This window comes from Sciurus vulgaris (genome assembly GCF_902686455.1).
Source record: "Sciurus vulgaris genome assembly, chromosome: 1".
In the NCBI taxonomy this organism is placed as follows: Eukaryota; Metazoa; Chordata; class Mammalia; order Rodentia; family Sciuridae; genus Sciurus; species Sciurus vulgaris.
In genome coordinates this window covers 19,720,159-19,742,285 of record NC_136461.1, presented here as the reverse complement: position 1 = coordinate 19,742,285, position 22,127 = coordinate 19,720,159, and the positions used below count along the sequence as shown (strand labels likewise).

Genomic DNA, 22,127 nt, shown 5'->3' with positions numbered 1-22,127 from the left:
AGAAAGATTGCTACTCGGCCAGGACCTGTGTAGGCACTGGAGGCATGGAAGCTAGCCAGACCCAGTCCTGACCTTGAGGAAAACATCCCTCACACCCACCCGCTGGAGCCACTGATATGCCAGGCAGGAGTTGCTGAGTGCTCTGCTGGGGATGAGGGTGGCCACCAGCGAAGACCTCCTGGAGATGTCTGTGAGCCAGACCTTGAAGGATGACAGAGCAAGCCTGGTTGACTGGAAGCTCCCCCAAGAGCAGGGACAAGTGTCTTCATCTCTGTATTCCCTAAGGCTGGCACCTGACAGGCAGTGATAAATGTTTATTTGTAAATAAAACATGTGGACCAATGGCCCATCAGGAGGTGTCCAATGGTGGAGGTAAGCTGCCCAGCCAGGGCAAGGTCACCCTTCCAAAGTCCTTGCCCCTCCACTGACTTTCCTGTCTTCCTCCTCATCCCCCACCTCCCATTTTCCTAAGAGAAAGCAGTCTTATATACATCCTACCACTCGCTGTCACCCCAAAGTCACACCAGACACCCTGCTGGACACACACCCCTGCCCTTACATAGAAACACACCTGTCCCAGTTTTTCATTTCAAAGCCAAAGTCATCATGTCATTGCCTACAATCAACTATCCCCCTTGTGTGTTTACACCCCCCCGCCCCGTCAAACTATTTCTTCACAGAACAACCCTCTCATGCACACCTCCTCCTCCCCAGACAGAAGGCATTTTTCCTGGTAACAGTGGGGAAAGGGGTGGATCCCAGGTTGGGTAGGGGTCAGGGATCCTTACTAGGAAAGGCTGGAACAGTGATAAAGGATGACACTCAGTTTTTCTAAAACTTGGGCTGTGATCCTGGACTGAGAATGGATTCCTCTGAAAAGCAGTTTCTTAAGGACAAGGTCTTCCCTGCTCCCTACCTCCTAAGGAAAGGAAAGCATGGTGACAGGATACACGGTGGCTCTGGTGACAGCAGTCTGAGGTCAACTGTCTTTGGGAACTTGTGTAAGGTCAGTTCTGATCTGGTTCTCAGTTTTCCCGGCAGGAAAAGTGGCGTGGCGGGGGGGGGGGGGGGGGGGGGGGGGGGGGGGGGGGGAGCGGGGCTCAGTGACAGAGAAAAGCGACTGTAGCTCTCCACTACAATGATTCTAAATGAAGGTGCTTCTGGGGGTGAGGAACCTGTCTCTTTGGAGAGGGAGCTTTGGGTGGGCAGCGCAGAGCGTTCAGGTCTGAGTGTGGAGCTGGGGTGCGGGCAGGCGGGAGGGGACTGGGAGAGCTGACCCCCGGTAACCCAGGAAGGCGGGAAGTGGGGGCGGGCGGCCCTGGATCTGGGGCCCCTCCCTGCTGCGGGCAGCTGGCTAGGGGATGGGGCGTGACTGCGAATTCTCCCCGCCGCCGCCACCGCAATAAGAGAGAAGTCCAAGGCGGCTTCCTCCTCTCTGCCCAGAAGGGGCAGCGGGCAGAGGCGGGCAGCACCCCACTTGTCCCCTACGTCAGCACTCGTGGCTGCTGGGAACTGGGGCTGGGTCGCCCCAGGTCGGTCAGAAGCGGGCTCCCCTGGGACCAGGTAGGCGGCCGTGACAGGTAGGGGCTGGGAACGGCAGGTGGCGTCCCGCCTGCGCCCGCAGGAACACTCTAGAGCGCCTGGGGACAAGCTTGAACTTGGGGAGGAGACTGAGGGTGCTGACCACCAGGATACCACCCCGAAAGAGCTTAAGGAGGTGGTGGACCTGCAGAGTGAGCCTGAAAACATCTGGGGGAAAGAGCTGAGAAAATATGGAGAAAGCAAACTGAAGAGATCCCCCAAAAAAGGGCTGATGGGGAAAACGGAGGGCATCTATGGAGTGAGGTCCCTAGACTTTGGGGAGAGGGCAGAATCAAGGGAAGGGACTAAGGGTACCCCCGAAGGGTCTTGGGGAGAAACTGAGGAGACCTTGAGAGTAAGAAACTGGGCAGGGCTGAGAGCTCTGGCAAAGGGGGTCTAGGTGGGCGCCCTGAGAGGATCAGGTGCGGGAGTTCACGCGAAGGGAGTCAGGGAGAACGGTTTGTGGGATGCAGTGCGAGGCGTAGTCCCGGGGACCCAGGAATGTCCCCCTTCCGGAATCGGCCGAAGACGGGGAGAAGCCCATGACCGGCGGGGTGGGCGAGGCGGCCGCGACTGCAGACCCCCTACCCTCCCGCCCCGCAGTGGTGGGCGGGCTCCGGGTGGCGAGGGGACTCCTTGAAGGCGCTAGAGGCGTGGGTCCCAGCTTCCTGGGGAAGTCCCCGCCCTCAGCAGGGATGGCCTCCCTGGGTGCCCCCTCCCCGCCCTCAGTAGCGGTCTTGGTCCACATTCCCCTCGGGATCCGGGAATTGCTGGCAACCTCGACGGAAATCCTGCCTTTGACCGCGAATGCCCGGAGGGGCTGTTTCCATGGCAACGAGAGGGCGGCGAGGCCAGCGGGCGCTGGGTCACTGCAGGCTCGCTGCTGGCGGCCCCCTTTGGTCCGGCTTTCGTCCCTGTTTTGGATCCTCGGTCGGGGGTGCTGCCAAACCGAGCAGTGAAGAGATGACATTCAGTATTCAGGGATCCTGGGGTGAGGGATCTGCAGTCTCAGCGAGCTGGGTTCTTAGCAAGATTGGTCTCCTAATTGATGTGTGACTAAAGGCAAGTTACAAGACTTCTCTCAGTCTCCTTTTCCTCATTTGAACTGCACAGAGAAATTATTTCTCTCCCTTGTGAATCACCTGCAGAAAAGCAGTTTTTGTTTTGTTTATGCTCTACTGGAGATTGAACCCAGGGCCTCAGGCATGCTAGGCTAGAACTCAACTTCTGAGCTACATCCCCAGTCCTTTTTATTTTATTTTGGGACAGGGTCTTGCTAAATTGCCCAGGCTGGCCTGGCTCTGGAACCCTCTGCCTCAGTCTGCCTACTAACTGGGGTTACAGAGAAAGCACTTTTGCTGATGGGGTTAAGGGTTATCACTGACCCAGTGTGACGTCCTTCACCTTCTCAAAACATGAAGGGGGAGCAGAAAGCCTGGGTCTTACTGACAGCACCTTCAGGGACTAGCAGCACACAATTGGCATTTAATAAATACGTGTCTGTGGATCTGTTGAGGGTTCATGCTGGGGATCCCAGCAGGGTTTGGGATTTGTTCCCACCCTCTATGGTGCCACATCAGGTTGGCTGCCCCTCAGACATGAGTCTCTCAGGGATCTTGAGGCCTTTGCATCTTAGGTCTGTGGTGGGGATGGAAGAGCAGGGCTCTGTTGCCACTTCATGGATGGGCAGATGCAGGTTTGGGAGTCAGTGACTCACAGGGCAGCACCAGAGGCCCTGAATCCGGGATATCTCATGTTATGTGTGCAGGAGGTAGCCAGAGCTGAGGCCTGAGTCCCCATTCCATTCTTGATCAAGCTCTTATGGCCGTCTGGAGGGGTGCATGGTGGAGCCCATTAGCTCCTGTTCCTCAGTGGGTGTGAAGCTGTGAGTGAGGGTGTGAGAGTGTTAGTGAGATTGATTTGGGCTTTGAGTGAATGAGCTTGAGCCTGGGAGCTTATGCGTGGGTGTTTGGGTGTTCTCTGTAGCCACCTGGGGCCCATGTGGCAAAGGAAATGACCAGACTTTGGCATGCTGGGTAGTGAAGTCCAAATCTGGAGAAAGAAGCCTCTTCCATACAGAGCAGACTGGGCTGGTCAAGATGGGAGAGGGCTAGGTCCCTCCCACCCTACCCCTGCTGGACCTGGGAGGTGCTTCCCATCTGGCCACCTGTGGAACCTAGATTTGATTCCCTTAGTTCCCCATCAACCACTCTTGGCTCCCATCTTCTGAAAATCCTGGGAAAAGAACACTTTTACCCAGAAGAAGTGGAAAAAACTCAGCTTCTACCCTCAGGAGGATAGAACTATTGTTTCACAGAGAGATCTCACTCTCACACACACACACACACACACACACACACGCTCTCCCCCGGCCTCACCAGGGGATAGAGTGAGTCTCATGGGGCACGTCTTGACACCTACACATTCAGGGGTGGGGAGACTGTGAGGCCTCAAGAAAGGAAGGTGTGAGAGAGAAGAGGGTTGATGAGAAGTGAAGGCCTCAAATGAGATGAGGGAAATGGGGGCTCAGTAAGGGCCCTTGAGTCACGTGGATGGCAGGACTTAGTCAAAGGACTGCAGGTGAATATGGAAGCACTCACTGAGGGTTCAGGGCTTGGTGAGGGACGGGGGGAGTCTGCAGACCTTAGACTTGCCCCTCCAGCCCAGGCCTGCCCCCGCTTAGCCAGGAGCCTGAGGAGAAGCCGGAACTCTTGCAGGATGGTGGTTTCCTGCCACTGCCCCAAGTCCCAGTTCCCTTTTGGTGAAATCCCCGGCATGCTGGGCAAGCTCAGCTCTCCCACCTGACTTGGGAACTTCTCTTTCTTCTCAGCCCCGCCTAACCTTGCACTCTCACCTATCCTCTCATTACCCTCCTTCTTCAAAGGGGAAGGAAGGAAGTGAAAGTTCACTAAACACCTACTGTGTGCCTGTTAGGTCAGGGGCTTGATAGCATTTGATGCTCAGGTGGAACCCTGTAAGGTAGAGATCTGTATTCCTGTTTTACAGGCAAAGAAACTTCAATTCATAGCGATGAATTGCCAATGTCTCAAGCTAGTTGTCAGATAGGAGGAGAGTGTGAGCCTTAATCTGTCTCCTGATCCCCAGGTCCTTGGCATGGGTTGAGAGGGCAGGACATCACGTGTCTATATCAAAGCCTTGAATACCATAGGGAATTATGGTTCTCAAGAAAGGATGGGTGGGCCTGGGGCTTCTATGTACAACAGCAGGGGTGAGTGGGAGGCAGTTCTCCCGCTGGGTGGTTAACTTCCATGTAGCTTGTCAAGGGTGATGTTATCTGTTGACCAGGGATTGAGTAGGGAGAATGACATTCACCACTCAGCATGATTTTGCTTGGGCTTTGGAGATCAGCATCACAATGCCAGGAACAGATCTCTGGACTGAATTAGTAGTCCTGGCTTTGAATCTTCTGCCTGGCTTTGTGACCTCAGGTGAGTCACTCCTCACCTGCACAAAAGAGGAGAGTGGATTGACAAGTGTCCCTGGGAGCCATGCTACTCTGCTATTGGTGGTCTCAGCCTAACTTAGTCACTGCACCACTAAGCAAGAGCTTTATCTGATGAAGTTCTCACAACAGTTGTGCACAGAAGTGCAGACAAGAAAACTGAGGTTCGGAGGGCTTGATGTTCATCTAAAGAATAGACCTAGGGAGGGCCACCCGAGGTAGGTATTAAAGTGGAGGACCACCACGATCTAAGGTGGACCTCAGCTCTGATACCCATAATCTGATTTGGATCCTGATGGGGCTCTGAGAACCTATTCCTGTCAACCAGGTGTTCAAGGGACATACTCAGGACATGGGGTATAGCTCAGTGGTAGAGCATATGCTTAGCATGTGCTTGGCCCTGGGTTTGGTTCCCAGCACACACACACACACACACACACACACACACACACAAATTCACAAATAAACTCCAGTCACTGAAGTGCCCAGAATGCTGGTGGCCACTCTTTGAGTTGCTCCCTTTCTAGTGTCAGCAGGCAGCCAAGTTCAGGGCCTCCAAGGAAAGGGACGGTGCAGATCAATTTCACTCTGGACCATAACCAGAATTTAGCGCATATAGCACAGGGCCTAGCACACAGTGGGCACTCATAAAGGGACACACATCCTTGCTTCGACTAGAACAGTGCCTAGGTGGGCTTTGGAACCAAATTGATTGACTTCCTACTGGAAATGTAATCTTGGGCAAGTTACTTAATGGCTATGCCTCAGTTTCCTTATTAGATTAAACATAAAACCTACCTCATAAGGTCACCAACTGAGATCATGCGTAGGAATCGCTTGGCATGATGCCAACCACTGTGTACATGTTTAATAAATTAGCATATTTTTACGAATAATGCCTGCTATCCCAACTCTGAGGAAGTCTAATCACTCCCTAGAGAATTGGTGGCATGAGAGTTGGCATCAGAGCAAGGGGCAAAGAGTCCTGGAGGCTATTCTCATACAGATGCCTAAGCAGAGAGGACACAGGGGCTGCTTTCTCTAGTCCTGCCCTCTCCACGCCCCCGGCCCGCATCTCTTTAGTTTTCTATCTGTCGTTGACCTTTCTTTTCATCTCTGCCTTTCTCTTTTTCTGTTTCTGTCTCTCTCTTTTTCTCCATTGCTCTTCTTTCTACATTGCATTTCTGTCTCAACTTTTCTTTTTGTATTTGTCCCTGTTCTTTCTGGGGGTGATGGGTGGGAGCCGCCTGGCACTGGCTCAGAGGAGCTGATTCTTTGCATCCCTTCCCAGCTAGGCTCGGCCTTCAGAAAGACACTTTAGTAGCCTTAAATCAGCCATGGTGGGAACATTTACACCACGGACATCAGCACATGCTACAAATCAGGGCTTGGGATTTCTGTTTTGTTTTTCTGAGAGTCAGTTTACCAGCACACCACGCTGCGTTTCTTTGTCTCTGTTTCTTCCTTATTTTTCTCCATCTTTCTGTCTCTCTGGCTTTCTCATTTTTTTTTTTTTTTCTTTCTGTAGCTCTCGCTCTCTCTCTCTCTCTCTCTCTCTCTCTGTCTCTCTCTCTGTGTCTCTCTCTCTGCCCACTCCACCCTGGCTTTCTCTCTCTCTTTTGCTGTTTTTCTCATCTTTTTCTCTCTGACAAAAATATGACATGAGCATAGTCACACGCAGCATGTCCCGTCTCTGGGGCCATGCAGATGCCACACCCTGCGTCCCACAGCCTCTCAGCCCCTGACAGCTGGTCCCAAGAGCCAGGCTCAGATGGGGCCCCTCAAGTCTGGGTGTGATAAAGCCCTGAGAGCTGCCTGCTTCTGCCTCTGGCCAGATGTCAGCCCTGCCAGGGCTCCTCAGCCCACAGAGCTTTTGACCTCAGAGACTAATGGTCTCGTATCCTACCTCCATACCAGGCATGCAGAATCTGATGCTGATAGAGAGATGTTGTGGCAATATGCACTTGAGTATTATTTGGAAGTGACAACAGTGTAGCTATGTGTAGGGCTATCTCAAGGAGAAGGCTATGTGATCTATGTGTGTCCTATGGGGGCTCTGAATTTGCACACAGTTGTAGGAATGGCTGCAACTACCTATACCTGTGACAGATGATGAAGAGAATCAGTTGAGAACTTAGATTTTGGAGCCAAATCTGTGTGGTCTTGAACAACTTTCTGAGCCTCTCTGTGCCTCAGTTGCCTCATCCATAATAAAAATACTTAAAATTATAGGGTGTTTTTGAGGACAAAATGAGGTGGTATTGGCACAGTGCTTAACGTAGTGGTGGCTACATAGTAAATGCTATAAATTCCATATCTGCTGGCCATCTTTTTTTTCCCTTTGGTATTGAGAATTGATCCCAAGGGCACTTAACCACTGAACCAAATCCCCAGCTCCCCCCCTTTTTTTTGAGACAGGGTCTCCCTAAGTCTCCTAGGTCCTCACTAAATTGCTGAGGCTGGCCTTGAACTTGCGATCCTCTTGCCTCGGCCTTGCAAATTGCTGGAATTACAAGTGCAGGCCATATTTACTCTTGTGGAGAGGCTGTGTATATGTCTACGTACAGACGGATGAAGGCCGATGTTTGTGTACATGTGGTGTGTAAACACTTGAAGATGTACGTATCTGGGAATCAGTACCGAGGAGCTCAGAGTTTGTATGATGTGTGTGTAGCTGAAATAACGTCCAAGAATATGTCAAAAGGCCTGTGTGGGTCGGCGTTAGCTTGGTGCAGCTTTTGAGGTGTGTGTTTGTCTTCCTCTTACCTTGTAGCCACTGCTTTCATACCCACCCCATCTGTCCTCTCACCTTCCCTGAAGTCCCTTCAGCTTGGTCCTAGATGTCAATCCCCTCCTCCTTTATTCTCTCCCTGACCTTAGCCAGCCTGCAACCTGGCCTTTTAGACATAGTGGTTTCACAGGAGAAGGGTCCTGGGTGAAGGCCTCAGCCGGGGCCCAGTGAACCTGGGCTATTTTAGGGCAGACCTCTCACCACAGCTGGCCTCACAGTTTACCACATGAGTGTCACCCCTCACCCCCCACATGGGAGAACAGTTCCAGTGAAGGGTGAGAGGGGTTGGTGGGGCTCGGGCAGAGGTCTGGGCACTGGTGTGACAGAACTGTGGGCAACTGGACCTGTTGGATCCACGAAGGCCTCCTGTAAAAGGTTGGTAGTTCTGGTCTGGAGGGCAGAATCCTGAGAAAAGAGGAAGGGTCTCTCAGTATAGGAGGGCAACCAGGGAGCCAAGGGAGGCAATTAGAGGCCCCTATCTCCAAGATCTTCAGGCCCCTCTGGGGGAAACTGGAATTCTCTGAGATGGCCCCACCCTACAACTCTTCATTCCTTTTACATCTTGGGAAACAGAGCCCTCTCCCCAGCTAGTTCCTCTCTGAGTGTTGCAATGGCAGAATTTCTGGCCGGGGGCGGGGGGTGGGGGGACCCCTTGCCCAATGACTTGCCTGCCCTGTTGCTCAGAGGACACCATTGCTAGGGAAGGCTTGTTTGATTTGGGGAGCTCCCCAGGGGACTATTGGCCCTAACTTCTGCCCCGGACCTTTCTCTGATGTGGGGTTAGGAGTGGAGCTCTGGAGGTAGGTGTCTGCTTTTGTTCTGGCACCAGAGATCTTAGGGCTGCTGGGGTTTGCCCAGCCCAGACTGGGAGCAGAGGCCCAGTTCCAGGGAAAGGCTTGATTTTTAGGAGACAATGACGGGGAGCCTGTGAGGGAGCTGTAGAGAGATGGGTCTAAATACAAAAATATGAGCGTCTGAGCGTGTGAGTCTGTTAACCTGGGAGGCATCCACGCGCACATGCATGTGGACGTGCGTGGGGGCTGTCGTGCATCAGAGCCTGGGCTTGTTCGAGCTGTGCTGGTGTGTGGCGGTGTTGGCAAGCACACTCAGGCAAGCATATGCTGTGAGCGGTGTTGTGTGACTGTGTGCTGGTGTGTGTGTTCATGTGTTGGTGTCAGGTGGGTCTGAGTGTGAGAGAGTTGGTGTGGGTGGTGTGTCCTACGTGAGAGGGTGGATGTGTAAGTGTACCAGGGGTGGTGGGAAGGAAAATGAAGGCAGAAGTCATGCTGGGGCGGAGCCCAGGCCTTCTGGCTTCCTGAAGAGGGCAGGAGCTGGGCAGCTGGCTGCCAGGAACATTGGCAGGGCCCTCATCTTTCATGCCTTCTGTCTCGCCCTCAGGTCTCCAGCCCCTCCCAAGGACCATGCAACAGCCCCACTGACCCAGGATTCAGGGCCTGTAGGGTGAGTGGGGGCGGGGAAAGGACTAAGGCTTTTAGGGTCAGGAAACAGGGTGGGGGTGGCCTTCCTGGGCCCCACAACCGCCTCACAGCCCCCTCCTCCTACAAGGGCCCTGTTGCTAGGTAACGGATGGGGGAGCCAGAATGAGGCAGCTTGAGAGGCCTGAGGCTGGACCCACGACAGGAAATGGCCTTGATCCCCCTCTGCAGGGAATCTCCAGGTGCAGGCACAGAGCCCTCCACACACTCACACACAAACCTGCAGACAGAGAGAGAAAGAGAGAGAGACACTCACAGATGGGCACACACAGAGACAAGCCTATAAGCTTCCACCCAGAGCTGTGTACATGGTCACAAACAGACCAGAGACATCTGTGCATACGGACCTGTGCATGTGTGCGCACACACACACACACACACACACACACTCACACACTCATATGGATGGGCACACACATAGCCGAACACACCTGCAGACCTTTACACACACTTCTGTACACACCAACCTGCACACACAGACGTTCACCAGGAGCCACATACACACTTAAAGACACACAAAGACACATGCCCAAGCACCCTGAAGGAGTGGTAGAAACAACATTTCAAAGCAATAGGAGGCAACACAGCACCATCCTGATGTAAAACATCCGCCTGAGAGATGTGGGCCTGGGGGGTGGTGACAAGCACTGAGGAGACGCACCAAGGCGGACCCAAGCATGGTCCTGCTGCACCTTTACCCCTTATGAGGGAGGATCCTCATCCAGGCCCTAGAGGGGGAGCTTGGTGCCTGTGGGAGTGTGTGTGCATGTGTGTGTGCCCTTGCACACGTGTGCATAGGGGGGTGCACCTGGCAGGGGCCCCTGAGTGAGCCACGCGCCCATTCTGCAGCAGGGTACCTGGAATGGGCTGTGTGTTCTGCAAGAAGTTGGAGCCGGGGACCACCAAGGAAGATGTTGGCCTGGAAGGGGACTTCAAGAGCTATGGGGCTGCAGACCGCTATGGCCCTGACCCCACTCAGGCCCGGTGCGCATCCTCCTTTGCCCACATCCCCAACTATAGCAACTTCACCCCTCAGCCCGCCAGCCCCGCCTTCCTCGATAGTGGTATCATCAGGGGTGTCTCAGGTGAGTTCAGAGGGCTGGAGACAGGTGCTTCCTGGGTCCTGAGAGAAATGGAGGGAAGGGGAGATGTGGACTTCTCCTTAGAAGCTTCCAGACTGATGTGGGAGGTGCAGCTCTCCTCTCAAGCTTACCCAGGTGGAGGGAGTGTGCATAGCCCTACCCTGGAACCCCAGTCTGAGAGGGAGATGGAGCTCTGTTCTCACCTGAGAGAGGCACCCCAATGACAGATGTCTTTGGCCGCTCAGGTGCCACTTCCCAGGTGGGGGGTCTTCTTGGTGGGGAAGAGGAGGAGTGGGCAACTTGGCAACTGCCCATGATGAGAAGGGCATGAAGCTGTGTATCCTGAATCCATGTGGGGGCCAAGTGGTGAAGCTCAAATCCAAAATCCACCGACCTCCGAAGGCCTTTGGCACCCGGGGCTCTGAGGCCGTGGGGAGGCAGAGCCTGGCTGGGGAATAGGGATTTCGGATGCGGCTCCCTTGGTGCCCCATTTTGTTCCCTACTCTACTGAGCAACCCTGACCCTGCAGGGACGGGGGTGACCATGTTCATCGCCCTGTATGACTATGAGGCCCGGACGGAGGATGACCTCACCTTCACCAAGGGCGAGAAGCTCCACATCCTGAATAACACGTAAGTGACCAGGCCACTTCGCTCAGGCCTGGACTGACAGCAAGACCCCGAGAAGAGTTCTAACTGGCCCCTGTATTCAGAAAGCTTCAGACAAGTTGGGGACACGTATACATGACAATAAAACCTCTGGATGAGGGCAGGGGGTGCAGCTCAGTGGTAGAGTAAGTGCCCAGCATGTTCAGGGCCTTATGTTCATTCCAGTCCTGCAAAACAAAACAAAACAAAAACACTGGGTGATCACAGTGGCAGAGGTGGGGTTAATCCCACCTACCGAGGTGGAGGCAGGAGGGTCACAAGTTCAAAGCCAGCCTGAGCAATTTAGCAAAATCCTATCTGGAAGGAAGGAAGGAAGGAAGGAAGGAAGGGAATTGGTAGGCTGGGAGCGTAGGTCAGTGGTAGAGTGCCCCTGGGTTCAACCCCCAGTACCCCACACAGCCAAAAAAAAAAAAAAAAAAAAAAAACTGGGTGAGTGCTACCTTGTGGGTGGAGGGAACATGAGGAAATATGGGCACAAAAAGAACAATGAACTTGGTCTCCAGGATAGTAGCGATCAGGGCAGGCTTCCTGGAGGAGGAGATTTTAAAGATGAGATTAGAAAAGTTAATGGACAGTGAAGGAAGAGGTGAAAAAGGAGGAGGAGAGTCTGAGAGAATAAATGATAACTTCTGGAAACCACCAAGCAGTTAGGTCTAGGTGGATCATATATATTGAGATTCAGGAGCTGGGAGTGCACGTGCCAGGCCCTGGGTTCCATCCCCAGCACTGGGAAGGAAAAAAAAAAAAAAAAAATGAATGAGTTGTCTGAATTTTATCTAGAAGGAAATATATAACCATGGTGGGGGAGCTTCAGTGGGGCAAGTGACCTCGTCAGCGACTCACTCCTGCCTGGCCAGGAGCAAGAGGAAAGAACAGGAGGTCCAGATGTCCTCAAACTGATTCCTTCTTCAGGAAACAGCCCTCCTGGGGCAACCGCAGTGGCTGGGGGCAGAACAGACCCAGAACAGTCCCCCAGGTGAGGGGTTGGCAGTATACAGTCAATCAGTGTGACCCTGTCTGGCCCCAGCGTGCCCCAGGGGTTGGAGCTGCCCCTGACTACCCCTCCCCCACCCTGTTCTTGTGCCTGCAGTGAAGGTGACTGGTGGGAGGCTCGTTCTCTCAGCTCCGGACAAACTGGCTACATTCCCAGCAACTATGTGGCCCCTGTGGACTCCATCCAAGCTGAAGAGTGAGTGGGGAAGGCGGGGAGGCCAGTCCTATGGACAAGACCCTGGAGTCCAAACTCTGAGCCTGCCCCTTATCTACGCTGTTATAAGGTTACCGTGGGAATAAAATGAGACAATAATGAGGAGAATAATAGTAAATAATGCATATATAGCAGGTACTGTGTTCTGGATGCTCTTTAAAGTGCTTCTATTATTATCCTATTTTACAAATGAGGAAGCGGAGGCTCAGAGTCCACATGGCTGCCCAAGTTGACATGGCTAGTGAGCAGCAGAGCAGCTGTATGAAGCCAGGTAGTCCTGCAGCACTTGCTAAGCATGGTCCACATGGCCTCTCAGTGATGGCCTCTCAGAGTGTGTGGATCTGAGGGTGTGACTGGGTGGTACAGCATGCCTGAAGCCCCGAGCTTATCCCCAGCATCATATATTAAAACGAACAAAATAAAATCTATAAAATAGGGACTATGGTCTTGTTCAGTGGTTGAGTAGGCATGAGGCTAAACAATGGCAAGGAAACATTCCTTAAAGTTAATTCTATTAAGGAGGCAGAGGGCTGGCACCGTGGCACACAATTGTAAATCCCGGCCACTGGGGAGGCTGAGGCAGGAGGATCACAGAGTTCAAAGCCAATCTCAGCAATTTAATGAAGCCCTGAGCAACTCATCAAGCCCTTTATCTAAATAAAATACAAAAAAGGGCTTGGGGGGGTGTGGCTCAGTGGTTAAGTGCCCCTGGGTTCAATCCCCAGTACAAAAGAAAGGAGTCAGGGAGGAGCTGCAGTGTAGCCTAGGGGTAGAGCACCTCCTGCTTAGCAGGCACCAGGCCTCCCTGGGTTCCATCCCCAGCAACGCCTCCCACCAAAAAAAAAAAAAAAAGAGAGAGAGAGAGACAGGGAATCACCATTCACTGAGTACCTTTCTTTAAACACTCAAGACCCTGCAAGAGGTACTTTACCTAGCTTGATTCTTTCGGTTCTCACAATAACATTATTGATATCATTAGTGTCCCCGTTTTATAGATGGGGACACTGGGGTTCGTAAGAGCTTTTTAAGGTCTATCCTCATGGGTGCCATACAGCTATGAGAAAAGAAAGGATAGAAGAGTCCTTGCAGAATGGGAATGCCTGGGACCTGGCGATGGGTTCGGTATCTGCCTGGGTGGGGCGGGGGTATCAAGGGTGACTCCAGGTGGGTGGGATGCCAATGCTAAGGCGGGACAAAGGGGCAAGTAGAGGTAATGGGTTATGGGGGGACATGTTGGATTGAAGTTTAAGAGGAACACTCTGGTGGAGGAGGCTGCCAAAAATTAGAATAGATTGTGCTTTGTATGGGAGGCGCCCAGCCCGTGCTCAAAGCCCAGAAGAAGGTCACCTTTTCCTAATTGGCACTTAAGATTCCTTCGTTTGTGTGCTGTGGCCCTTGCAGATGGCATACCTGGGCTGGTAGAAATGTGGGATTCATCAGAGTAGAGATGATAATTAAAGCTGCACAGGAGGGTGAAGGAAGAGGGAGGAGGCTGAGAAAGGGATTGACCCTAGGATCCAAGTCTGGGGAAAGTGAGATGTTTCAGAAAACAAGTGAGAGTGTCAGAGGCTGCCAGTGGATTTGGCAAAGGGAGTGACCTTGATGGAGATCTTTCCTGTGAAGTGAGGGCAGAGGCCAGACAGCAGAGCCTGGGAGGAGTGGGAGGCTAGGAAGTGGAGACCCAAGTGTGAAGTAGCTTTCAAGTGAAGGCAAGGTGAGAAGACTGAGAGGAATTTTGATTGGACTTAGAGCCAGTGGCACACGCCTGTAATCCCAGCAACTCGGGAGGAGAATCGCATGTTCAAAGATGACCTTAGCAATGTAGTGAAGCCCCAAGCAACTCAGACCCTGTTTCTAAATAAAATATAAAGAAGGACTGGGGAGGTTGCTCAGTGGTTAAGCACCCCTGGGCTCAATCCCCAGTATTAAAAAAAGGAAAAAAGAAAAGAAAAAATGATGGGGCTTAGAGCAGTTTCCCTTGGGGAAAGCAGAAAGGGGCATGTGGGCTGCTCATGGAGGGCGGGTTCCTCCCGCAGAGGGAAGCACGGGCAGGGTCCAGAGAACAGCGGGTGAGGCCTTCTGGGGAGGGTTAGAGGAGGCGTGAAGGAGATGAGGGGTAATGATGCAGAAGGCGAGGTTTGGGAGGGTCCTGGGTGCAGTGTCAAGACTTCTGAGAAGTGCCCAGTGCAGGCTGTGGTTAAGTGCAGTGTCCCGGTTAAGAGCACAGGCCCCAGAGTAGACAGCTTGGGTTCCTATTCCGGCATCACAGACCTCAGGCAAGTTGCTTAACCACTAGGCATCTCGATTTCCTCATCTGTTTAGTGGGGGTTAATATTAATAGCACTTACCTCGCAATGTTATGAGAATTAAACGAATACGTGTATGTATATGAAGCAGAACCTGACATGAAATAAGCATTATTATATTGTTTATTAAGGAAGTAGCTAATGTCATGGGTGGGAGTGGGAAGAGGGCTTTGAAAACACTTGGGACTGTGTCTACATGGTCCTTCAATAATTCCTCCTTCCTCCTCCTGCATGCCCTCCTGGACACACCATTTGGGAATACCTCCCCTGTCCCCCAAACTGCGCCCAGCATTTCACTGCGCTCAGTGAACTCCCAGAGTTCACTGAGACTTCTACTTCCCTTGATTTGAAAACTATGCTCCTTTGAATTGAGCCCAAACGGTCACAGGTCTGTCAATCTAGTGATCAGATCACATCCAAATCTTCTATGGCCCCCATGTCACTTCTGTTCCCCCAATAGACTTGCACAGTTGGTTTAGGGCTATAATTGAATTCCAAAATGAATCCCCAAGAGAAAGCAGGAGTGGGTAAGGCCTGAGGTCGAAGATGAAACTTAGGACAACATTCTAAATTTAAGAGAATGAGAGGAAAATAGCAGCCAGGAACTGTCAGAGGAGAAGAAAAAGCAAGAGAGGGGGTTCTGGAAGCCAGAGGAGAAAAGTATTTAGAGCTGGAGTTGGGGAGGCAGCTGAGAGATTACTTGAGATGGTGGGGAAAGAATTAGGGTGGGTGGCAGAGGATTTTAGGTGGAGTACATCAGCCAGCCTTGTGGGCAGGTCACTTCCCCTCTGAGCCTCAACTTCCTCATGAGTGCATAGACGGCTAGAGCACAGAGATGGACTAAGGGAACCCTTCACACCCTGATGAGATCACTGGGGATTTGGTTCTAGCAATTTTAATTCAAGAGATACTTAAAAGTTAGAGAGGAGAAGCGTAACCTTTTTTGGGTACCTATTATGTGCCAGGCATTTCCTACTCCTCTGCTCTGTGATCTTGATGCCCAAGCCATCAAGTAGGTGTTTGAGCTCCATTTTACAAGTGAGGAAATTCAGTCCTGGCTCACGGGGTGGAGGGGAGTTTGAAGGGACTGTACCTGATTCTTGCCTGTCCTTCCCAACAGGTGGTACTTTGGAAAGATCGGGAGGAAGGATGCAGAGAGGCAGCTTCTCTCACCAGGCAACCCCCGAGGGGCCTTTCTCATTCGGGAGAGTGAGACTACCAAAGGTGGGGGCTGCAACATGCCACTGGCATCTGGGAAGCCCAGCCATTAGGGCTAGGCTAGGATTGGTGGGTGGTGCTTCGTTCAGGGACAAGACTGGGACAAGTAGAGAAGCAGAGCTTAGCCTGGCCCTGGGTTCTAGAGACATGGCCATCAGACTAAAGAGTCCCAGCCTCAGCCAGGCATGGTGGCACACACCTGTAATGCCAGCTGCTCAGGAGGCTGAGTCATGAGGATCCAAGTTCGAGACCCGCTGGGGCAATTTAGAGACCCTGTCTCAAAATAAAATTTTAAAGAAAGGGCTGGAAATGTAGCTCACTGGTGAATGCTTGCCTACCATTTGCAAGAGGCTGAGTTCAATCTCTAGTACAAAAACAGACAACAACAACAACAACAAACAGTTCCTGTCTTTGGGGCCTCTTCCAGCTCCCAGAATGAGGGAGAGGACCGTGGATCCAAAGTGACCCTTCCCCACAGGTGCCTACTCCCTGTCCATCCGTGATTGGGACCAGAACAGAGGCGACCATGTCAAACATTACAAAATCCGCAAACTGGACACTGGTGGCTACTACATCACCACAAGGGCCCAATTCCAGTCAGTGCAGGAGCTGGTACAGCACTACATTGGTAAGCTGGTGCTTCAGATCCCTGAGCAAACCAGTTGATGCGCTATTTCAATGGAGAGACTGAGGCTCAGAGAAGGGGAAGTTTTCCCAAAGCAATAGCAACCAGGCCAGGACTAGAACCCACATATGGAGGTTCCCAGTCTAGGACCCTGCTCTGTGGGATTCAGAGGAAACCGAGGTGCAAAGCCCCACCATGGCCAAGTAGCATCTCCTAAGGTCTGAGCAGGGAATTGGCCACTTTCTTGTCTTAAGGTCTAAATCTGGAAACTACTGAGGGTTAGTGATGTCTTGAATGCCCCACCAAGGCACCAGGGCAGTAAGTCACCATCGCAGGGCCCTGAACAGGGGCTGACCAGCTTGTCTGCACTTCAGTGAGAAACTCTGGTTGCTGAGGGGAGCTCGGATGCCAGGGCACAAGGCAGAAGGAGGGGTCTGTTAGGAGACAGTGGTCATTCCAGGTGAGAGGTGATGGTGGTCAGATTTAATCAGTGGCAGTGAAATAAAGAAGCGGACAATTCTGAAGTTGGAGAGGAGACAGAAAAAACTCAGTGGAAAACTGGGTTTGGTATTGAGGAGAAGGTGAGAGTCAATGCCCAGGTTTCCACCTTGATTGGTTAGGCCATGGAGGCCCAGGGAAGGGAGTGGGCCTTTTGTCCACAGCTTCACCTGGAATCCCAAACCCCATTTCCACCTGTCAGAATCCAACCTTATCCTTAAAGTCCCAGCTGAGGCCACCTCCTAGAAGAAGGTCCCAATCCTTATGGGGATCATCTTTCCCTCTGGGTGCCACTCCCTTCCCTGGGCACCAAAATGTTTATACCCTCAGCAGGCTGAGTTGCCTTCTGTCCTGGACTGGAACCTCGCCTGGACCTAGTTATTTATGATTGACTAACCCTGAGATCTGGATGCTGGGATGGGGTGGGATGGGATGAGGAGTGTGGGGGTATACTGGCCTGTCCCTGACCTCCCTCCATCTGCCCACCCGCAGAGGTGAATGATGGGCTGTGCCACCTGCTCACAGCGGCCTGCACTACCATGAAGCCACAGACGCTGGGCCTGGCTAAGGACGCCTGGGAGATCAGCCGCAGTTCCATTACGTTGGATCGCCGGCTGGGCACCGGCTGCTTTGGGGATGTGTGGCTGGGTACGGAGGTCCCGGGAGCTGGGGCCAGGGGCAGGGGCGAGGGTCTGGGCCGGAGGGGAGCGGGTCTTGACAAGACGCCACCACCGGGCAGGCACGTGGAATGGTAGCACCAAGGTGGCGGTGAAGACGCTGAAGCCGGGCACCATGTCCCCGAAGGCCTTCTTGGAGGAGGCGCAGGTCATGAAGCTGCTGCGGCATGACAAGCTGGTGCAGCTGTACGCGGTGGTGTCGGAGGAACCCATCTACATCGTGACCGAGTTGATGTGCCACGGTGAGAGGCGGGGCAGGAGGCGGGGCCCGGGAGGCCGGGAGTTGGTGGGAGGTTAGGGTGGGGTGGGACAGGGCCACAACCTGGGAAGGGACGACGGACAATGGGCAGAGTCCTAGAGAGGGGCTGGAGTACCCGAAACCTCGGGAGTGCTGGATTCCCAGCCAGGCCAAGTAAGTGGAGGCGGGGCCTGGGGCGGGGCGGAGCCTCCGGCGCGGGGTGTGGTTAGCTGGCTGGATCGAAGGCTGGATCCCGGACGCGGCAGAGTCCAAGTGGGGCGTGTCGGGAGGGGGGGGCCCAGGCGGAGAAGAAACGAGGTGTGCACCGCGTCAGTACAGGGGCTGCACCTGGGCGAGTCACTGCGGAGTCGAGGCATCCGGCAGGATCCTGAGTCGGGGGTGGACCCATGGGAGAGGGTTGGGAGCTGGAGGCTGGGCCAGGCTAGATTCCGTAGGTTCGGGTTTGGGGCGCGAACAATCTAGAGAAGGCCAGCCTGGAGTAGGGGCTTGTGGCTGATTTTCTGGCTTCTTCTCTCCAGGTAGCTTGCTGGAGTTCCTCAAGGACCGGGAGAGCCAGAACTTGAGGCTGCCCCAGTTGGTGGATATGGCAGCCCAGGTAAACTGGACCAGCAGCCTTTGTCTCTCAGATCTCGCTCCTGTTATCTTTCCACAAATCCTAGTGCCTTTAAATACCTAACCTACCCTTGGAAGTGCGGCCCCGCCCACTGCATCAGCTGCGAGACCCAAGGCAGGGCGCTGCTACTCTCTGGGCCTCAGTATCCCCATCAAAAGGGTGGATTTTTCAGATGGTTCCTTACCCCTCACCCAGGCTATGGTGTTATGAGTCCACATGAGCTCCCTTCTCTCCATACCTTATCCCCCATCACCAGGTAGCTGAGGGCATGGCCTACATGGAACGCATGAACTACATCCATCGAGACCTGAGGGCAGCCAACATTCTGGTTGGGGAGAGGCTGGTCTGCAAGATTGCTGACTTTGGGCTGGCCCGCCTGATCGAAGATAATGAGTACAACCCCCAGCAAGGTGCTGATCTTCACCCCATCTCCCTAGAGTTTGCAAAGCTCCAAGAGGCTGCCATGGGTCCCACATACTCAGGAACCCTTCCCCACCCCATGATCAGGGACACTCCCATTCAGATATGTTCAAGAGGCAATTCAGGGTTCAAATCCCAGCTCAGCCACTTGCCAGACATTGTGGCATGAGCAAGTCATCCAACCTTTATAAGAATATAAAATGAAAATATTCAGACAACAATAAGTTGACAAATATTTACCAAGCACCTACTATGTGCCATTCACACTACAATTCTTAAGCTAGAGGCAATAGGATGTATTAGTGTGAATTCTGTAGCCAGAATTCCTGGTATGAATCCCAGCCACTTGTTGGCAGTGTGAGCTGGGAAAGTTACTTTTCTCAATGCCTCCTTTTCCTCACCTATAAAATGAGGGCAATAATAGTATCTACTTCATGGAGTTTTCATGAGGGTTCAATGAATTAATGCATATATATCACCTAAAACAGTGCCTGGGGCTGGGAATGTAGCTCAGTGCTAGAACATTTTGCCTAGTGGCCCTGGCTTCTCGATCCCCAGAGGAAGAGAGAGCAAAGAAGGAAGAAAAAACAACAGTGCCTAGCACATAGTAAAAGCTAGGCACATGTTAGCTGTTATTATTATGAAAAAAAATTACAATGTTTATAAAGTGCTTAGCAATGTACTAGACACATAAAGGACTAGATACCGGGTCCTTTCTACTGTGTTCAAAGACCCTGTGCTCAAGGTCCCCAAGATCCCTAATTCTCAAATCCCTATTCTCTTAATCCAGCTGTTCCCAGGGGTCCCCTCACTGACTTTCCCTTTTTCTCCAAACTTTCCAGGGACCAAGTTCCCCATAAAGTGGACAGCTCCAGAGGCAGCTCTCTTTGGCAGATTCACCATCAAGTCAGATGTGTGGTCCTTTGGGATCCTGCTCACTGAACTCATCACCAAGGGCCGAGTCCCCTACCCGGGTGCGCTGGAGGTTGGGGGATGGTCCCAAGGAAGGGTTTCCTCCTGGCAGTCCCTTTGGGAGAGGCCAAGCCCCCTGACTGACAGAGCTCCACCCCACACAGGCATGAACAACCGAGAAGTGTTGGAACAGGTAGAGCATGGCTACCACATGCCATGCCCCCCAGGCTGCCCAACATCCCTGTATGAAGCCATGGAACAGACCTGGCGTCTGGACCCAGAGGAGAGGCCCACTTTTGAGTACCTGCAGTCCTTCCTAGAAGACTACTTCACCTCCACAGAACCACAGTACCAGCCTGGAGACCAGGCATAGCCTGATCAGGAATCAACCACCTCTCTGGGGGTGCCTACCACCCTTTGCAAATTCCCAGGACTCTGGTCCCAAAGCCTCCAGGCTTAGAACCTTATAGACTCCGAGCATGTCAGAGGACAGGTGTTCTGACACCATCTAGGGCAACCCACTCATTTTACAGATGAGGCAAATGGAGGGTAAGAGCTCATCCCTCACCCACTTTGACCCCAAGCACTCTTCTTCCCCTTCCCACTTAAATCTAAATCTAGGGCAACCCACTCATTTTTACAGATGGAGGAGGAAATGGACGCTCAGAGCTCATCTCTCACTGACTCTGACCCCAAATGCTGTTTATTATTTTTCTACTTAGGGTCCTGTGTGCCCCTGGCCTCTCTCCCCTGCCTTTCAAAGATGCTCAACCTTGTCTAGTAATTTATAACATTGGATTTCCCTTCTCTCTCTGGTCTCCAATCCTTGCTTTCCTATCCTCCTGTCTTTCTACTGTGGTCCAGGCCCCAAGCCTTTGTCCCCTGCTCTCAATTCTCTTGTAAATTACAGACTCAGGAATTCTTTGCTGGATTCCCTTCCTGCTGGCTGGCTGCTGTGTTCCAGAACTGGGGTCCAGGCACAGATATGAGGGAGAGAGTTGCTGAGGTCGCCTCTCTGAATAATGTGTGTTTATTGATTATGTAAATGAGGAAAATGACGATATGAATCCTTAAGCCATGAAAGTTTTCTGAATCTTCCTTTGGAGCCATCGTGGTCACTGAGAGGTGAATAGGACAGATTTGGCTATTGGGAGCAGGAGAGAAGGGTACCACCTGATAAGCATAAGGCACACACACATAAGGTTTTAGGATACCCAAAAGTCCTACTACTCATCCCATGTGAACTTACGATGAGTTGAGAGATGGACAGAGAAGACAGGCAACTAGAAACAGATCAAATGTCCCCTCCAATACCAATATGGCTTTCAGTCTGTTCACAATGGGTTTGCTAGTCGTTTACCTGATTTCAGATTTGCCACTCATCATAGGCACATTGGGACAACCTGAGACCTTCCTCAAGAGAGGCAGGGGAAGAGATCCCAAAGGACCCTCTGCAGTTCTTCTCCAAAAGAAGGCGGAAGGAAGGGGAAGGAAGAGGAGAGACCCGAGGATTAGTCTAACTCAATGGCTCTCACCAGGGAGCTTTTGGAAGCAGTTTTGTATGTTACAATGACTGAGGGCTCCTACTGGCTGGGATCAAGGATGCTAAACAACCTGCAGCACACCTGTGCAATGACAAATTGTCCCACCCCCTGTGTCTTCCTTTGGGAAACCGGCAACTGACGTGCCTCCTGTGAAAACAAGGGAACAGGAAATAAGGATTTCCACTTCTCCCATCAGGAAATGTTTGTTGACCCTGTGACTTATTAAGGAGCTGAGAATCACTGCTGCAATTGGCAAAAAGTTACCAGGCATCAATTGCTAAGCCAAACCCTGGGAACGCCAGCACAAATAAGACCTGCCTCTGCACTAAAGGAGTTCAGTCAGGCTGGGGAGAGGTAATAGTAATAATGATAATAATAACTCATTTATTAAGTGTCTGCCTGCTGAATGTCATCTGTGTTTATATCAAAATTGTTTTGTCATGGAATCCAGTCTTGAGCCTGTTTCTGTGTTAGCCCCATTGGTAGATGAGAAAACTGAGGCTTAAGGTTATGTGATGTACCAGGATCACACTGCTGTATGTGATACAGAAGGCCTTACACCAATGCCAAGGTCTTTCCACTAGACCTCACTGCCTCTAGGCTGTGGGAAGACAGTATTTTTGGGGTATGTGCGTGTATTTCTTTCCCAGTTATTGGCAGAAAGAGGCCCTGGAAATCTCCCCAAATTGGGGACCCTAAAGGAAAGGGGGACAAGGCAGTCAATGTGACCTGAGAGTTCCCTGTGCCTAGCCCTATGTTGGAGGCTG

General features: G+C 52.3%; 1 protein-coding gene across 4 annotated transcripts; it reads left to right on the top strand.

Annotated features, from left to right (window-relative positions):
- Positions 1-1,407: 1,407 nt before the first annotated feature.
- On the top strand, positions 1,408-21,806 carry FGR (FGR proto-oncogene, Src family tyrosine kinase). 4 transcript variants are annotated; one of them, XM_079114718.1, is made up of 13 exons: positions 1,408-1,563; positions 9,234-9,296; positions 10,181-10,416; positions 10,943-11,045; positions 12,172-12,270; positions 15,715-15,818; positions 16,291-16,440; positions 17,428-17,583; positions 17,675-17,854; positions 18,390-18,466; positions 18,741-18,894; positions 19,747-19,878; positions 19,981-21,806. In XM_079114718.1, exons 3-13 carry the CDS (start codon positions 10,194-10,196, stop codon positions 20,187-20,189), a joined length of 1,587 nt encoding a protein of 528 aa, XP_078970844.1. In that variant the 5' UTR covers positions 1,408-1,563; positions 9,234-9,296; positions 10,181-10,193; the 3' UTR covers positions 20,190-21,806. The 4 variants fall into 4 exon arrangements, with proteins under 4 accessions (XP_078970844.1, XP_078970843.1, XP_078970842.1 ...); XM_079114717.1 differs by having other exon boundaries at positions 1,548-1,563; positions 10,184-10,416; XM_079114716.1 differs by lacking the exon at positions 1,408-1,563 and adding an exon at positions 8,488-8,635 and having other exon boundaries at positions 10,184-10,416.
- The last annotated feature ends 321 nt before the right edge of the window (positions 21,807-22,127 follow it).